General features: G+C 36.9%; 1 protein-coding gene across 7 annotated transcripts in view; it reads right to left on the bottom strand.

The window, feature by feature from the left end:
• The window catches only part of HERC1 (HECT and RLD domain containing E3 ubiquitin protein ligase family member 1), a 185,013-nt gene that overhangs the window by 17,301 nt on the left and 152,182 nt on the right, over positions 1 to 15,530 (bottom strand). For 5 of the 7 annotated variants that reach the window (XM_090028113.1, XM_090028114.1, XM_090028115.1 and 2 more), the window contains exons 66-78: positions 14,165 to 14,320; positions 13,497 to 13,619; positions 12,605 to 12,707; positions 11,624 to 11,793; positions 10,126 to 10,264; positions 9,722 to 9,891; positions 9,174 to 9,343; positions 8,830 to 8,995; positions 7,998 to 8,074; positions 7,275 to 7,527; positions 6,541 to 6,693; positions 4,915 to 5,220; positions 2,998 to 3,655 (exon numbers count right to left, since the gene is read on the bottom strand). In XM_090028113.1, coding sequence (XP_089884239.1) covers positions 3,470 to 3,655; positions 4,915 to 5,220; positions 6,541 to 6,693; positions 7,275 to 7,527; positions 7,998 to 8,074; positions 8,830 to 8,995; positions 9,174 to 9,343; positions 9,722 to 9,891; positions 10,126 to 10,264; positions 11,624 to 11,793; positions 12,605 to 12,707; positions 13,497 to 13,619; positions 14,165 to 14,320 — 2,172 coding nt within the window. In that variant the 3' untranslated portion in view covers positions 2,998 to 3,469. Of the gene's footprint in view, positions 1 to 2,482; positions 3,656 to 4,914; positions 5,221 to 6,540; positions 6,694 to 7,274; positions 7,528 to 7,997; positions 8,075 to 8,829; positions 8,996 to 9,173; positions 9,344 to 9,721; positions 9,892 to 10,125; positions 10,265 to 11,623; positions 11,794 to 12,604; positions 12,708 to 13,496; positions 13,620 to 14,164; positions 14,321 to 15,530 lie in introns of those variants that run through there. The other 2 variants (XR_016439229.1, XR_016439230.1) reach the window with 1 other exon arrangement.

The raw sequence follows: 15,530 nt of genomic DNA, 5'->3' as shown, positions 1-15,530 counted from the left end.
CTGACCACAACAGCTGTGCTAGATAACATGTTAAATAGCATACTGACTCAACTATAAATCAAGGTTCCCCCCAGTCAGCATGTGGGAAGAAGCCCCTTGTCTTATATTTGCACACAAAGTGGAGGGAGAGGAGCAGGCAGCTGCTGTGGCTCTGACTCTGGCCCTGAGCTTGGGGTGAGGCCAGAGTCAGACCCACAGTAGCTTCCTGCCCACCACTTCCGGTTCTCCTCTGCAGCTTCTGCCCCACTCCCTTGCACCTGTACTGTCAGGCACAGCTTGGCTCCTGCTTGGGCTGGGGTCTCTCCAGGGCACCGAGCACATGGAAACTCCTTACCTTGCCTAGCCAATCAGCAGCAATGACACTACTGCATGGCTAGGCAAGGGCCTAGTTTCTATGAGCTGTGCTCCAGGACAGAGCAGCGCAAGAGGGGGGTGGGTGGGTGGGGGCGGGGGTGTGTGTCGGGGGGGAAGGGAGGCAGACTGAGGAGTTTGGTGGGGGGAAGATGGAGAGAGTGGGAGGAGCAGGGGGAGAAAGAGAGAGAGGGGGGAGAAGCATGTGGGGAGTTGGGGTGGGGATGCCAGTGGCAAGAAAGCTGCAGGGGGAAGAAATGAGTAGGGCACATGGCAAGGGAGCCACTTAACAACAACACCCCCCGCCACACACACACTTTTCCTGATGCAGCTGGGGGAGGGGGCAGGGCAGGGCAGGGTTCAAGATAACCCTCCAATATGATTATAAACACATTTTTACATTTTCATACATATAATCTAATTACTGGGGGGTAGTCTTATATTCAGGATCATCTTGTATTTCAGTAAATACTGCAGTTTTAGTACCATTAGTAACGCAGTGGTTGTATTTCATAACAGAATGGAAGATTACAATTCTCGGATTGCACAAAACTTTCAGGATTCTTTCAAAATGCTGTTCATAATAAGCAAACTATTACTCTTCACAAAGTAGTGCTTGGGTGCTAACTTACCAGGTGCGTACAACAAGGGATATCGTCTGTACTATTTCACAAGAAGTAGAAATGGAATGGCAGCACAAACGAACATGCCCACATAAGAGCTGTATTAGAAATTATTTTTAAAAAGTGTAGTAGTTTTAAAGTTTCTTATAGTTCCATTACATAATGTGGCAACCAATTCCCAGAAGAGTCTTCAGATTTTCACTGACATGTCATAGTCCATCTAGTATCAATCAAACAATAAAGGCAATTTCTGAATGCACTTCATTTTAAAAAAAAAAACTTAGATTTTTCTTAAGACAATCTAAAGGACTACCTAAGCAATACAAAGGAAGAAATAATTCAAAGGCTAAGTGATACTGCATTGCCAAAGGCAGAAAATGAGGAAATAACTTTCTATCTTTTGCACTGATAGCATGGTAAATATTAACAAGCAGTTACCAGACAACTTTGAACATTACAGGGTTTAATCATAGATATTCAGATTATAAATCAGACAGAAATAATAAGCACACTTTGAAATATAGACTCGGTGAATACCCTGGAAAACTAAACTGCTTAGTTTTAGAACTGCAGCATAAGGAAATATTGGCACTTTTTCAGTCACTGTATCACCAAATGACTAAGCTATGAAAGTCAGTCAGACTTAAGAGCATCTGATTTCATTTCTCTTCATCAAGAAAGATATGGGATGAATAACAAATGGCAAACCAACAAATACCCCAGGCTTATTAGCATTCTCTTTTCCTAAAGGCCACAGTTTTCAACCTGGGTGTTATGAGATCCTTGTAAGTGTGGCACAGGGTGCAAGCACCTACACACTATTCACAAGATAAATCCAAAAAGTTCAGAGAGGAATCCACAGTGAAAAGCATTCTGACTTGTCATGGTCTTTCTGGGCATGTCTACATGTTCATTAACGATCCATAGTTCTGTGCATTTAGTTTAGTACTTTCTTAATGAAGTACTAACTGAACGCACCATAACTACACTTGCCACGAAATAGTGCCAGTGCACATTTTTTTGTGACGGTTATTGTGTGGTAACCTAGTAACACTGCGCAGTAGCTTATTAACATGGTTTTGACTGGCATGCTGCTCCACAGTGTTATTAAGCTACTGTGCAGTATGCAACTTGTGTCGACAGGCCCTCTGAGTTCTTTCCAAATACCAACACTGAGCTTAAATCTAACAGAAAGCTGTCAATACAGAATTATCATTTTTGCTATAGTTCAACTTTCTGATTTCCTGTGTCTTAAGTGAAATACAGTGGGAAATTATGATACTGATTTGGCATGATCCTGCTGTAGTGCTAAGACAGTGGGAGAAACATCTACTCTAGAGCCTTTCTTCAGCTACACTCCAAAAGATTTTACCTTTCATAAAGTATATTACCATTCTATCAATTATGCACACTGCTAATATAATCAAGACGGTGTTCTCGTTGTATCAAGACATGACCAGCTATGTGACTTGCGGAATTAGAAATAGAGAATAAAATAAAATGCATACCCTTTATAAAACTGCATCCTCCACCAATTAAAAGAGATATTTGTAGATTCCTTCTTCTTTGTCCTCTGTCCAAAACCGACCTCCCTCAGCTCCGATTCAAAGTGATCCCTCTGTATTTTTTCTGACAAATAGTTTTAAAAGATATTCTCAGTGTCTCAAAGTGGTAATGACTTAGAACTATCAACATAAGCTATTTTGGAGGAAAAACAGAGCTACTGAAATGAGAGGCAAGAAGGAAGTGAAGCTGTCAAAATCAAATAGTTTTCCGTTGTACAAGTGGCAAGCACTAGCGTAACTCAAGAAGCCCGTGCTATAGTGTTAAAATGCTGGCATACTTTCAACATTTAGGGCACAATAACTATATATTTCGTGACTTATTTTTAAACATTTTAAGTGGTTTAGAACAACCTTTCTGTACAGCCCCGTATAGTTAAAATTGGCCAATTAAGCAATTTCACTATCAACATTTGTAAACATTCAGGCTAATAAACAGCTGACAAACACGTAAGAAAAACTGATTCTTGAATTTGCTTTATTTTCTCTGCATAAGGAACCCTGCACAGGCAATTCAAATTAAAACAAAATAAATATATGAATATTCATGTAAAACTGTCCTTGCTAATGAACAATTATACACAATGTACAACTCTTCATGTTCACTGGGAGGGCTTACAAATGTACCATTCCCAACAAAAATGCACCAAAATGGCTCCATGCAAACTTATCAAAAGTGACCAAAATATGAAAAAAAATTTACTGAGCGCACTATTTTGTTTTTTCCTTTTGTTTTGTTTTTTTACAATCACAAAAAAATAAAAACATCTAATTTTTTGTTACATTTAGAGTAACTAAAATGTGGCCACTGCTTATTAATGTCTGTTTTTATGCTCCTAAAACATCTATGGTTACCATAAAATTGCATAAACATTGAAATTGGACTTAGGGCACTATTTGTAATAAAAGGAAGATGGTTTTGTTCACAGAAAGTTAGTAATCTGTGTCCGAGCCCTCTGCATTGTCCACATTACGTGAGAGCATGTAATTGTCCATATCTATAGACCTGCAGTTATTGATTGCATAGCGCAAACGCTCTGCCATGATTAGTTGACTGGAGTAAGGTGGGAGCCTCAGTTGAAAGAAACAAGTCTGTGAGGTAGGCAAGCTGTCGTAAGGCTGTAGAAAATGGACAAAAGGTAGGACATGGTTAACACTATAAAAGAAATTAAGGTGCAACAAATTCAAATTTTTTCAAACCAAAAAAACCTTTTAAAGAAGCACCCCTCACCCATAATGTCATGCGATTAATTCTGCCAAGCAATAATTCCTAAATTTCTTACGCTGGCATGGCCCAATTCATCTTGGAAGTAATTAGAACACTACTGCTTCCACTATGTACCTCTCAAAGTGTCACAGACATGTCCCTGTAAAAGGACTTTTAATATACCTGAGTTAGGAATACTTTCTCTGTTCCTGTTGATATGTGAAACCTTAAATCTTCATGACTAAATGTTCATAAGTTAGTTCAAAAATTGTTTAAAGTTTGTTCTTAAAATTAAGAAAAAGCTGAAATCAATTTTCAAACAGTGCATCTGTGAATTAGCAAGAAGCAAATCTTTTCCTGGGGTAGTATTTGAATTTAATGGGTTTCAACATGGGTAAGATTAGGGATTTAGTTGATTTAGAGATGCACTGGATGGCCAACAGTGAGAGCTGAACTATTTGTCTTCATTTTGCTGAAGTCGCTCACTCGCATAGTATGTTGAGTGTATTTTTCATAATAGCAAACTAAAAAATGATTAAATTAGATTGAACAGTGTTTAATATATAATAATGCCAATTCTTCATGAGGATTTAAAGACCTCAGCAGAAGGTCATGATATTTAAACTGACATGTCACTTAATAGCCTTTAAACAGTTTTTCCTAAAAGTCCGGGCCAATGAATCACTTCACTCTTAATATTTCTCACAGATCACCATATACCTTAATCATCAAGTGTAAATGAAAAGGACAGGGATAAAGGGGAATGCTGTGGTGTGTGCCCCTTACAAAATGCCTTGTGTACTATTCAACAACAGTACATGGCTTGGGAACTATTTTAGAAACAACAACCTAGGGCTGTGATTTTTCCTTTTTTAAATATTAAAAGGAAAAATGTATTACAGTAGGAAATAGCTAGATAAATTATGGTGCAGCGATTCACACCATGTGGTGCAAGTATGATCCTGAATTCCATTAAGTACTTAAATTGACATGTTTTAAGCATTGAGTAATACATGCTTTGATACATAATTAAATCTCCTGACTATCAGTCATGAGCTGATCTCAATGTATTGTCTGAGAGCTTAATGTTGGGGAAACCTGACACCTATTGCCAAGGGAGCGATTTGAACTGGTCAAAAATGAACGATGGATTAAGAAAACAGTATCTTACCCTATCAACCTTCATTATTTGGAATCGTTGGGAAATATCAGCAGTGTTGGCTGGTAATCGAGATCTTCCTGACACAAACCTCATGAAAAGAACTCTCTCCTCATTTGAGAACTCTTCAAGAGTGTGCCAGAACCACTGAACTAATTGATGCTGTTCATCAACCTCTCTGTACCGCACAACTTTCTTCAGAACTTCAACTGAGATTTCTGGCATTCCACAGACCATCTGTTCCAATTGCTTTGCAGTCAGAAGAGACAACAATGGAACTGGGACAATCCAAGACATTCCTTCTCTCACAGCAGCCACCTGTAACTCAGAAAAAATAAGGTTTGGGTTTTTTTTAAGTGACATTACATTTATCGTTGCTCCTTACTATAACCCCTTTATGTAAAGCTATTATTTTGAGACTGAATGCACACACTGACAAGGCAGCTAGGAGTACAGGTTTAAGTCGCATCTTAAATTAACAAATACTGTATATTCATGCATACCTACATCCAGAGGAAAATAATCCCCTTCATAAAACAGAGAACCACTGCAGAGACCATTTTTTGGCAAAAATGTTTTTATAATACCTGTAAACTAGGGAAGTCTCAGATAATATCTTCTGAAGAAAACTAAAGAGTGATCAGCACTAATGAGGAGCTGCTAAACCAAAAGCTTTTGATACAACACTACTAGGACTGGTATGAAGTCATGCTAATGGTCCCTCTTGGAACTGCAAGACTTGAGGACTTCATGTTTAGAAGCTATTGCACTAAAATGGAACAGTTATTCCATTGTGTGCACTTTAATCTACAGAGAAAGAGGGAAAGCATTTCCCTATCTTATTGTTGTTATACTAAGACATAAGGCTCAGATAACGCAGTATTACTGTACAAATCATAGGGCAAAGGTATTTAGGTAAATTAGTGAACAATTTTTCAATCCATGTACAAGTGTTTGCAGTTCCTATTTTAAAGCAGATCAGGCAAATATTATGTAAAAATATATCCACAGAAGATATTTAATAAGTTAAACAAATGTCAGTGTACTCAAATGACTTTGCCAGAATCAGAGCCGACTTGAGCAGGGTGCAGGGCCTGGGGCAAATCAAGCCACTCTGCGTCGAGCCACTCACTGCCTCCTCCCCCACCCCGCTCCAATTCCATGCTCCCTGGACCCGAAGAAGCTGCCAGCGCCATCAGCAGCAGCGGCAGCAGGGGAGGGAGTAGTGAGTGGCTCAACACAAAGCTAGCAGCAGCAGCACAGAGTACCTATGGCCACTCTGCCCAGCTCTGCAGAGCCCGGGGCAGTCTCCCTGATTTGGCCCCCTGCTAGGGATGGCTCAGGCCAGAACATGTGGTGCTGTAAAAGCATAATACTGGGTAGTCGATTTAATGTTTTGAATGGGGCAAGTCTAATGAAAATAAAACAAGGTCTGCTGCTCAGTAGTTTTGTGCCTTTCCTTGGTGTTCTGGATGTTTGGGTGAAATGCGAGATGTAGTACATTTTTAAAAGATATGGAGTACTTGCAAAAAACAAACTGAAAATCTAAGCAATGTGCAAACATAGTTCTGTTATTTCTTGGCATACTCTGATAGTGTTTATTTTAAGAAAACTGGTAGAATACAGCGAGATTCCTACCTGCCGGTCCATTTCATGAAGTCTGTACTCAATTGCCCTTTCCACATATTCTTTTCTGTTTGAAAAGGTAAGTGGGATACTGTTCCCACCAGGAATTATGGGAACCATTTTACCATCAGCACTTTGGCCAACAAAAGAATCAAGAGGAATCATCTATTAACAGAAAAGAAAAAATATATTCAGGATAAAGTCACTCAAGTAAAATGGAATTAAAACTTATCAATCACTGGGCATGTCTACACATGCATTTACCCTGGCTTAAATTTACTGTGCACTAAATTACTGCATCTATGCGTTTAGGCATTAAAGCGCATTAACGCCATGTATGGACTCACTTGGGATTAAAGTCCCAAGTCAGTCCACATACAGTGTTACTGTGCAGCAAGGCATCTATACGTGAATTACTGAGCAGTAACTAATTGAGTGTAAATTTGATACTGCATGATGCCAGTATCAAATTTACACTCAAGTCGGTATAAGTCGCCATATCTACTGCGCAGTTTGGGCCCATACTGAGCAGTAATTTGGATGATTGTGCAGTAAATGCACACTTGTAGACATGTCCACTGGATATCTGAAGGAAATGCCAATCTAAGGTAGTTATAAAGTGTCCATTACCCTGATTTATAAAGACCACTTCATTTTCCTAATAAATCTGTAATGGAATTAAGGTTAGTTTACAGACAACAACTGGTTTCAGATTATTTTGGGGGTATACTGCCCCTGTAGTTTACCTCATGGAAGTTTTCTTCAGTAATCCCACTATCTTCAATGTGAAGAATGCTGTTGAGGGTCTGCACATAGAGCAGATCTACCTCTTCCAAGTCCTCCAAAATGAGTGGGATACAACAAAGCTGCTTCCAGACCATTGGGGCCAAATGAAGATCTAAAGGCTTCTTGGTACGAATAGCCACGCCCATCAAAATGCCTAAGAACTTAAACTGCATCAGATGTTCATCTAAGCATGCTGAAGGGTTAAAAAGAAACCTAAAAAGAGCACAGAAACAGTGTAAACACTTTATTAGAATCAGTTTCTCTTACTCATTTCACTCTTGTGTTGGCTAGAAGACAAAAAATATTCAGGTTCAAGAGCACCACAGCAGCATTTGGTATGAGAGGGTAGCTTTAGTGTCCTCTCACCCTCCAAATACCAAAGGCTGCCACATCCCAAAATTGGCCACAAGCTACAGCACCCTCAGTATTGCTTTAATTTATGGCACCAGCATCCTTCTGGAGGCTACTTCTTTGGAGCCATTATTTGCATATGCATACCTTGATATTATGCCATCCCACACCCTCATAATTTCATCAGTAGCTGTGAATATAGAAGGGGAGGCCATATTCTCCAGGAGCAGTTAGGAAGCCTCAAAAGTTATCAAAGAATCAATACAAAAAGCTTTTCCTTTAAATTTTGTTGGCCTACATTCTGTAATAAAATGAAACCTAGTCCAACTTACCTATCCCTATTATAGCCTACTTCAGCTGAAGCATTTGGGGAAGGAATAAGCAGGTCTACTACTCCAGTTTCAAGTTCCTTAAAGATAAAAAGGAAAGTGCTTCTTGAGCATTAAGGCTTAGAACATTATGTTATACTGAAAATCAACTTGCCAGAGGAAGCATTTCAAGCTTTATTTAGAAAATCAACATGTACTAAATATAATATTGTCTTCCAGTTCTGTCAGGATAAAACATATAATAATCTAGAAACCAGAAATACATACCCAATGAACCCAAGTTCAATTTATTTTTGCCATCATTCCTAGGAAAAACAGAGTGGCACTGCTACCATAAGGGCATAGCTGGCATAGCTCAGACTGCTGTATTATTTTTAGCTATGTTAAATGTGGCCCGTACAGTGATTACACTTAATGGGATCATAATCAAGATGCAACTGTCAGAGGCTGCAGGGAGGGATTCATGGACTCCAAGAGAATTATTCTACTAAAAATACTGGTTGACCAGGATGGGAGCTTGCAGATCCCACACAGCTGTTCTCTCATGTTGCAGAAGGGGCATATCAGCCTTAATGAGGCCTGTTGCAGTCTTTGAACTGTTGCAGCAGTAGTTACAACACAGCTTCTCAGACAGTCCACGGTATGCCCTGAGAACGAGGATTTGCCTTCTCTTACGAGAACAGTTTAGCATTCAGGCTGGCCACTGAATGGGAAGATATGACAAAATGCATGGTAAAAGCAGAATGAGATCATGGAAGGGGAAAATGAAACCCCACAAAAGAAAAACTTCAGTGCTTTAAACAAATACCTAAGGGATTTAATATACTTCACATACCTGGCACATTTCTGTAATAGTGTCATCAAACACCCCCCCTGCATCATCAGCCCCTTCTCCAACCAGTTTCACTTTCCAGGCACGGGAAGGGAGGCGAAGATCTGAAGCATTCAACTTTACCACTTGTCTTGCTATTTGTACAAAAATAGGCTTACATTTCCGACCTCTTTGAAGAAAAAGAAATTGCTAACAATGTAATTCACAGGTATGTAACTCTTGTACACTCTAAGCCACAACAAATCATAGTTATATATTTAGACAGCAATACTCAAACTGCATTTGAAAATGCTCATATGCCAATATGTTCTGAATGTCTCAAGGGTACTTCTGAAAATAATACTGACCTGGTTGATATTCTTTTTACAGTAATTTGAGGCCCATAGTTTTTTCCCTGAACCATGGTTTTTCCTATGGAGCGTACCATGGGAAGCGTGTAGACACGTGGTGCTAATAATGGTCTTAGCTGCCCTTGGACTATTCCCCATGTTCCAGCATTGTAATGAGATGTACTATTCTGCAATACAGCAGCACAAAATAAATACGCTTTAATTTTACTCTTTCTGGAATAAATGTTTTCAGAATTAAATATTAGGATTTCAATTTATTAGAAATTTTCAGAAAGTTTCTTTCATTTAGAGATGCCTGCTTATTACCTTTCAGAGATTTAGATGTTAACGCGTCAAGATTAATATAAACCAGGATTTACAAATTTGCTTTTGGGAGAGATGGGTTTTATAAGCATTTTACAACAATGGCTTTCACTGTTACTCAGGTAAGATTTGACTTTGGAAGGAATGCTTTAGTGACAAGGCACAACAGTATATATATATACACAACCCTATACAGTATATTACCCTATATATAAACTTAAGTTTTTTAAAGGCTATTTTACCTGGTTATTGGGGCTGAGATTAAGTAATCTCCATGAAGAATACATAAGATCTGAAAAATGATACAGCAGTCTGAGCCTTGCCCTTACTGTATGAATGCTCACTTCCTTCAGTGTTCCATATTGTGGTGGAATGGCATCAGGAAAACCAAGTTGCAAAGGCACTGACACACCTACCACAGGAAGAAAATAAATTGTTATAAATGAATCCAAAAAAAAAAAAAAAGGCCTGCTGGTCATGCTCCTGTAAGCTGGTGTCAAAATTCATGTAAGTGGCAATGAGAACAAGTTCGGATCCAAAGTGAAAAAAATTAATATGTCCTTTGTACTCCAATCCAAGGAAAACTTATTAAAGCCTCAGAAAGCAGAACAAAATGGTAATACAAACAAAATCTCCTGTTCTTCACCTGGAGCTCTTGGTGGTACGGGTGGAGCAGTCCATGCAGCACTGTGACAACGCCCTGCTGAAATCTGTCTTATATTCTTTCCTTGCAGAACAGTTATTAGGGTTGGTTCTCTGACATGGTTGGTATGGCCCAGGCCAAGCTGACAATATAAGAACAATACTTTAAAAAACATAAATTACAAATACCCAAAATAAATAATTATCCATGCAAAATTCTCCAAAAGGGAGTTCAGAAAAAACAGTGAAATAAAAACACCCTCAGACAAAATAAGATGATTCCCTGAACACCTGCTGGAACAGCAAACTTCTTAGAGAACCTGATATAACATCTACTGTATTCCTCTAATATATCATCACATTCATACTTAAAGAAATAGCAACCAAGCCCTGTTAATTTAAACTGCAAAAACAAAACTTTTATTTATATATATATTTATTTGACAGCTTTTAAAACATCTAGAGTTAACAGCATTTTGACCAACTTAAACCCTTTTGCAGATTAGAAATCTCATAAATATTTTGGATTCCACAGTTCATAAATTGTGTCCATAACATAAATATTTACCTTTTTTCATGTATAAATTCTCACAGACTTAAAATGCATTATCTGGAAAGGAACACATTTCTTTTTCTGTATGCTTTCAGTTTTCCTAGTTTGTTCTTTATGACTTCATAGAATTGAAATTCATACTTGTATGAACACTACATGCCATTCATTGTAATGGAAGAAACATAGTTTTAAAATCAAAACTATTTTTTAAATGCAAACAAATCTTTTGCCATTCAGAAATACCCAGTAATTATTACAGCAGAGAAAATCTAAAGCTTTTCCTTTAAAGGCTTCAAATCAGCCTGTTCACCCTACCAACTTCAGTCTGCTCAGTCCCAGCAATGTTAGAGAATCAAAGCTCACCCATTCTACCACGAATACAAACTGCTTACACCACAAAAACATTCCCCTTAATTTTGCAATGCATATAATGATGAAAAAGGCCATTGACAGCCAAAAATCCTCAAATCTTAGGAATTTACAGAGGGATGAGAGGAAAAAAAGTGGGCTATGGAATGTATTTAGCCATTCTGCAAGTTACTGACCCAAATAGTTTTATCCGCATTATAAGACACCACAAAAAAGTCACTGTTGATATGTACAACCAGTAAAAAAGAAATTCTGAATTTGGAACCCGATAAGCTTTATTGATATTTAGATTTTTTCCAAATTAACAGAATACCGACATTTTCACAAATTTGTTCCAGTGTCAGGCTGGTTATAAAGTCCACAGTTTACCCTCAATGTTCTCTCCTAATTACTACCATCAGAAAACAGCCCATCTCTGCCAAAAACCTTGGAAAATTACAAAAAAAAAACAAAACTACAGCATTGTTCTTGCAAAATACCAGTCATTTCCTCTTACCAAGAGGTGTAAAAGTTCCCAAGTACATCAACACAGACATGCTTACCCTTATGAAAACCACAAACACCACAATATTGTACATACCTGCCCTTCTGAGTTGCTACCCCAGGCATATACATCCCCAGCTGATGATAAAGCTAGTGTATGTTCTGCTCCTACAGCTATATCTTCAATGAAGATTCCTGACAATACTGGAACTTGCTGTGGTCTGTTGTGATTTCGTGCTCGGCCCTCTGGCAAGCCAATCAACCGATCTAAAATTGCACAAAAATTCCCCATGTTCTCCACAGAAAATATAATCCTTTTTTAAAGGACTAAATTTATTATGGAGAGAGGCAACTGGCAGTATTCAGGCAAGTGGCTGGAGAAAACTCTGGTGTATTACCTTCCTAAAAAGATTTGCAGATACCCAATTAGTACTGGCCTCAAGCTTCTGCAATTTGTATTTTAAATTCAACTCAATCAATCACACTTTAATGGTGTCAGACTATGATACAAACTAGATAGTGACAGACTGCTGTTCACAGGAGAGTACATTAATCATATTTTAACTCATTTAACTTGGAGCCTCAATTCTTCATAACTGAACACAAACCTTTACACACAAGCATTTGTAAACCCATTAACATGTGCTCATATTGAATTTAATTGAGATGCAACAAAAACACCACAAAATCTGAAAGTTAATTAAAATGCTTAGTCTTTGCCTACAAAATAGACAAACAATTATTAATTTGGACTTCATGCATACTTTAATTATATTTTGCCGTTACTGTTTCCCTTTATTTAAGCCTAGCACAACATTACACATATCTCTTTAATTTAACGATATACATTTTATAGCTAATATTCTTCCTTTTCAGACTTTATGATATATTAATGACAACATAGCCGTGGTGGTAATTCTAGAATAAAATTGTCTACACCTGCAAATTATTATGCATGTGACGCATGGTTTTGGCTGGTGTCATACATTCTAGCCAATCATTTAAAATGTTGTGTGTTTCTCTATAATTTAAAGTGTACAGAAGATTAGTATATAGTCGCTTAACAGAAAAACCTTACCTTGTCCAAAAGTATATACATGACCATCTTTGGTCAATGCAACAGAAAACTGGGTTCCACAGGCAACTTTTTTTATTCCAAGTCCACAAAGAACATCCACTTTCTAAGAATAAGAATGAGAAAGCTAATGTTGAGTGTTCATACACAAAAGTAAACACATAGAATCCTTCCTTTTCTACTTCCCCATTCCAAAAGGTGATTTGGAAAAACACGTATAAACCATAACTGTAGTCTTATCCTTGTACTGAACGTACAAGAAATACTATTTTCTTAATAGAAAAAGGTAATTTTTCTATTAAGCAGAAAAAGATTTTCTTTTTCTTAGTTTTTCTAATAAACGGTATCACCTCTGAACCAAGAGTTCTACATTACTATTTTCTTAAATAATTTGTGTAATAATCATATTTTATGTGAAATGATTGTAAATGGACGTATTTACCGTGAAAAACATCTCTACTTGAGACTATCAGACTTTGCTATTTACAGATCTGCACAGAGATGTTCATTATTTGTATTTGAGACCTTTTTGGCCATTTAGTAAATCCACATAGCACTGTTTAAACTGTTTTCAAGTCTCAGGATCTAATTTTTTAAATAGAAGGTACTACCCAAGTCCTATATGCTTCTTGGAGAACTTAATGGTCTCATGACATGGTCGTAAAATTACGAACTGCTGATTCTAACAACTATACTGGTCTTAATAAATATATTAGAATGAGTAAAATTTTCAAAAGCAGCTAAGTCCTATGAGATGACTTCAAGAATTTTACATTGCATAATAAATGGAAACAAAATAAAATTTACAGCCAGTGGCAAGAAGCTGAAAATTTTGCAAACACATTTATAGACACTAAAAAATTAAGAAAAGTTTAATTTCATTATGAATTCTAACCTGTGGTGAGGATTTTGCTGTGGAATTTCCTAAACCAAGTTTCCCGTAGTCTCCATCTCCAAAAGCCCACACCATTGAACCATCTGTGGACACAGCTACAGTATGGTTTAATCCACAGGCCACCTGGTTCACAGTAATATAGTTTAAATTAGGTTTCTGCCAGTTTACTGATTAAATATATTATTTAACCATACTCTAAACAATGATGTCACTTTAAAAGTTAACACTTACTATTACAATTATTCTGAAATGATGTAATAATATTTATGCAGTAATACTTTTAAAACAATTTTTGTCTATTATTCTTCCCTCATACCAAATGAAAATCAACTTTAGCTAGAGAGAATGTACAGACATCTCCATGTTAATTAATTTATAGCTAGTCAAAACCACAAAGGTCAATTTTATCAATCTATTTCATAATGCAATATTTACAAAAGTTATAAAATTGGAGCAGTTTTGCAGCAGAAGGATCAGAATATTCAAAAACAAAGCAAGACAAGTTCTTATGAATGCCTGAATTCTTCAAACATATTAAAAATATACTAATAAGCAGAAAAAAAACTGCCCCAACTAAAAATCACAGTAGAACATGTTGATGCACAACAGTTATTGAACAAAAGGCACGTTATTGCATAACTATGTAACTAATAAAAGATAAATCATGCCTGTCCAATCTGATAACCCTCCAGCGCTGTCACTCTTTCAGGAAGTTTCTTGTTAGAAGTGTTTCCTAGCCCCAGCCGACCATAGTCACCGTTGCCAAAAGTGAACAGTTTACCATCTGCTGTCACCACTGCTGAGTGTTTAAAGCCACATGACATCTAGAAGGCAGAATAAATATTTATTATACATTCTAATAGAATATAAGAAATGTATAATTCAAGATCAAAGCAAACCTTTTTCAAAATGGATCTAATAAATTCAGTTCAGCCTAAGAGTAATTAAAAATATTTACTGTCTAATTGAGTAAATTAACTGGTTTAAATTCTTCTTGCATTTCCATAATAAATACAAACAAAGTCTGAACAAGCGAATGATGCAGGAAATCAAATAATCCTCTCTTAATGACCATTTTAAATGGTGAAAAATGGAGTTTGATCTCCCTAGCACCAATTTGCTCCCATATACTTAGCTATGTTACCAACTCAAATTTACAGTTCTGCAATTACTGCGTGTTTAACAAAATTAAATCATTTCCTTTGGTTTTCTATGCTATTATACCAACCTTTCTTCCATCTATATTGAAAACAATTACCTACAAGTATCTCTCTTAGCTCTGGATTTAGATTCATTTTTAGTACTTGCAACAAATAATGCCACAGCTCAGGGCAGAAAACATGATCAGCAGATTCACTCACTCATAAGTCAGTTCATTAAAAAAATATGATAGAAAAGCTTTCTAAAGAATGAATCCATATTACGTCTCTCAATTTTTACCATTATTTCTGCTTATTTAAACTACATATTCATGCAGAACTAGAAAATATGTTTAACACTTTTATTTTAAATGTGTGAAATGTGCAATATGTGCTGTTAAGAAATAGATTGATTTTTTTAAAACAACAGAACAGTTTAGGGATCTTATGTTACTGCTGCTGTTTGAAGGTTTTTCCTGTTGCAGACCATTCTGCTTCGACTGCCAGATTTATTAACTATGATTTTTCAAATGATCTCTTTGGCAAACTTTTTTTTTCTGAGAGAAGAAAAGGTACACCAGGAAACCAGCTAATATTTGTGTGGGAAGAAAAGTGTTACTGAGATGGAATTTACTGTGCTGGTCTTTTTATACAAATATGAAGTGGTTGCTGGTTTTACTTTGATTGTGTTGGCAAAGAAACCTATAGCTGAAGATGGGCACTTTGGTGTATATTGCTAAAATGTACAAATGTCACTACTGAATCAGAACTCATGGCAGAGGTGATATCTTTTATTACACCAACTAGATATGTGCAAAAATATCTTTATTTGCAAGCTTTAGCGTGCACACACTCTTCCTCAGGCACAGGAGAATGCAAAGATCGTAAATCTGTA

The sequence above is a fragment of the Crocodylus siamensis genome, chromosome 15 (assembly GCF_052110815.1).
Source record: "Crocodylus siamensis isolate JL-2025a chromosome 15, ASM5211081v1, whole genome shotgun sequence".
Taxonomy (NCBI): domain Eukaryota; kingdom Metazoa; phylum Chordata; order Crocodylia; family Crocodylidae; genus Crocodylus; species Crocodylus siamensis.
Note: the sequence above shows the minus strand (reverse complement) of the source record. Positions and strands in the feature narration are given on the sequence as shown.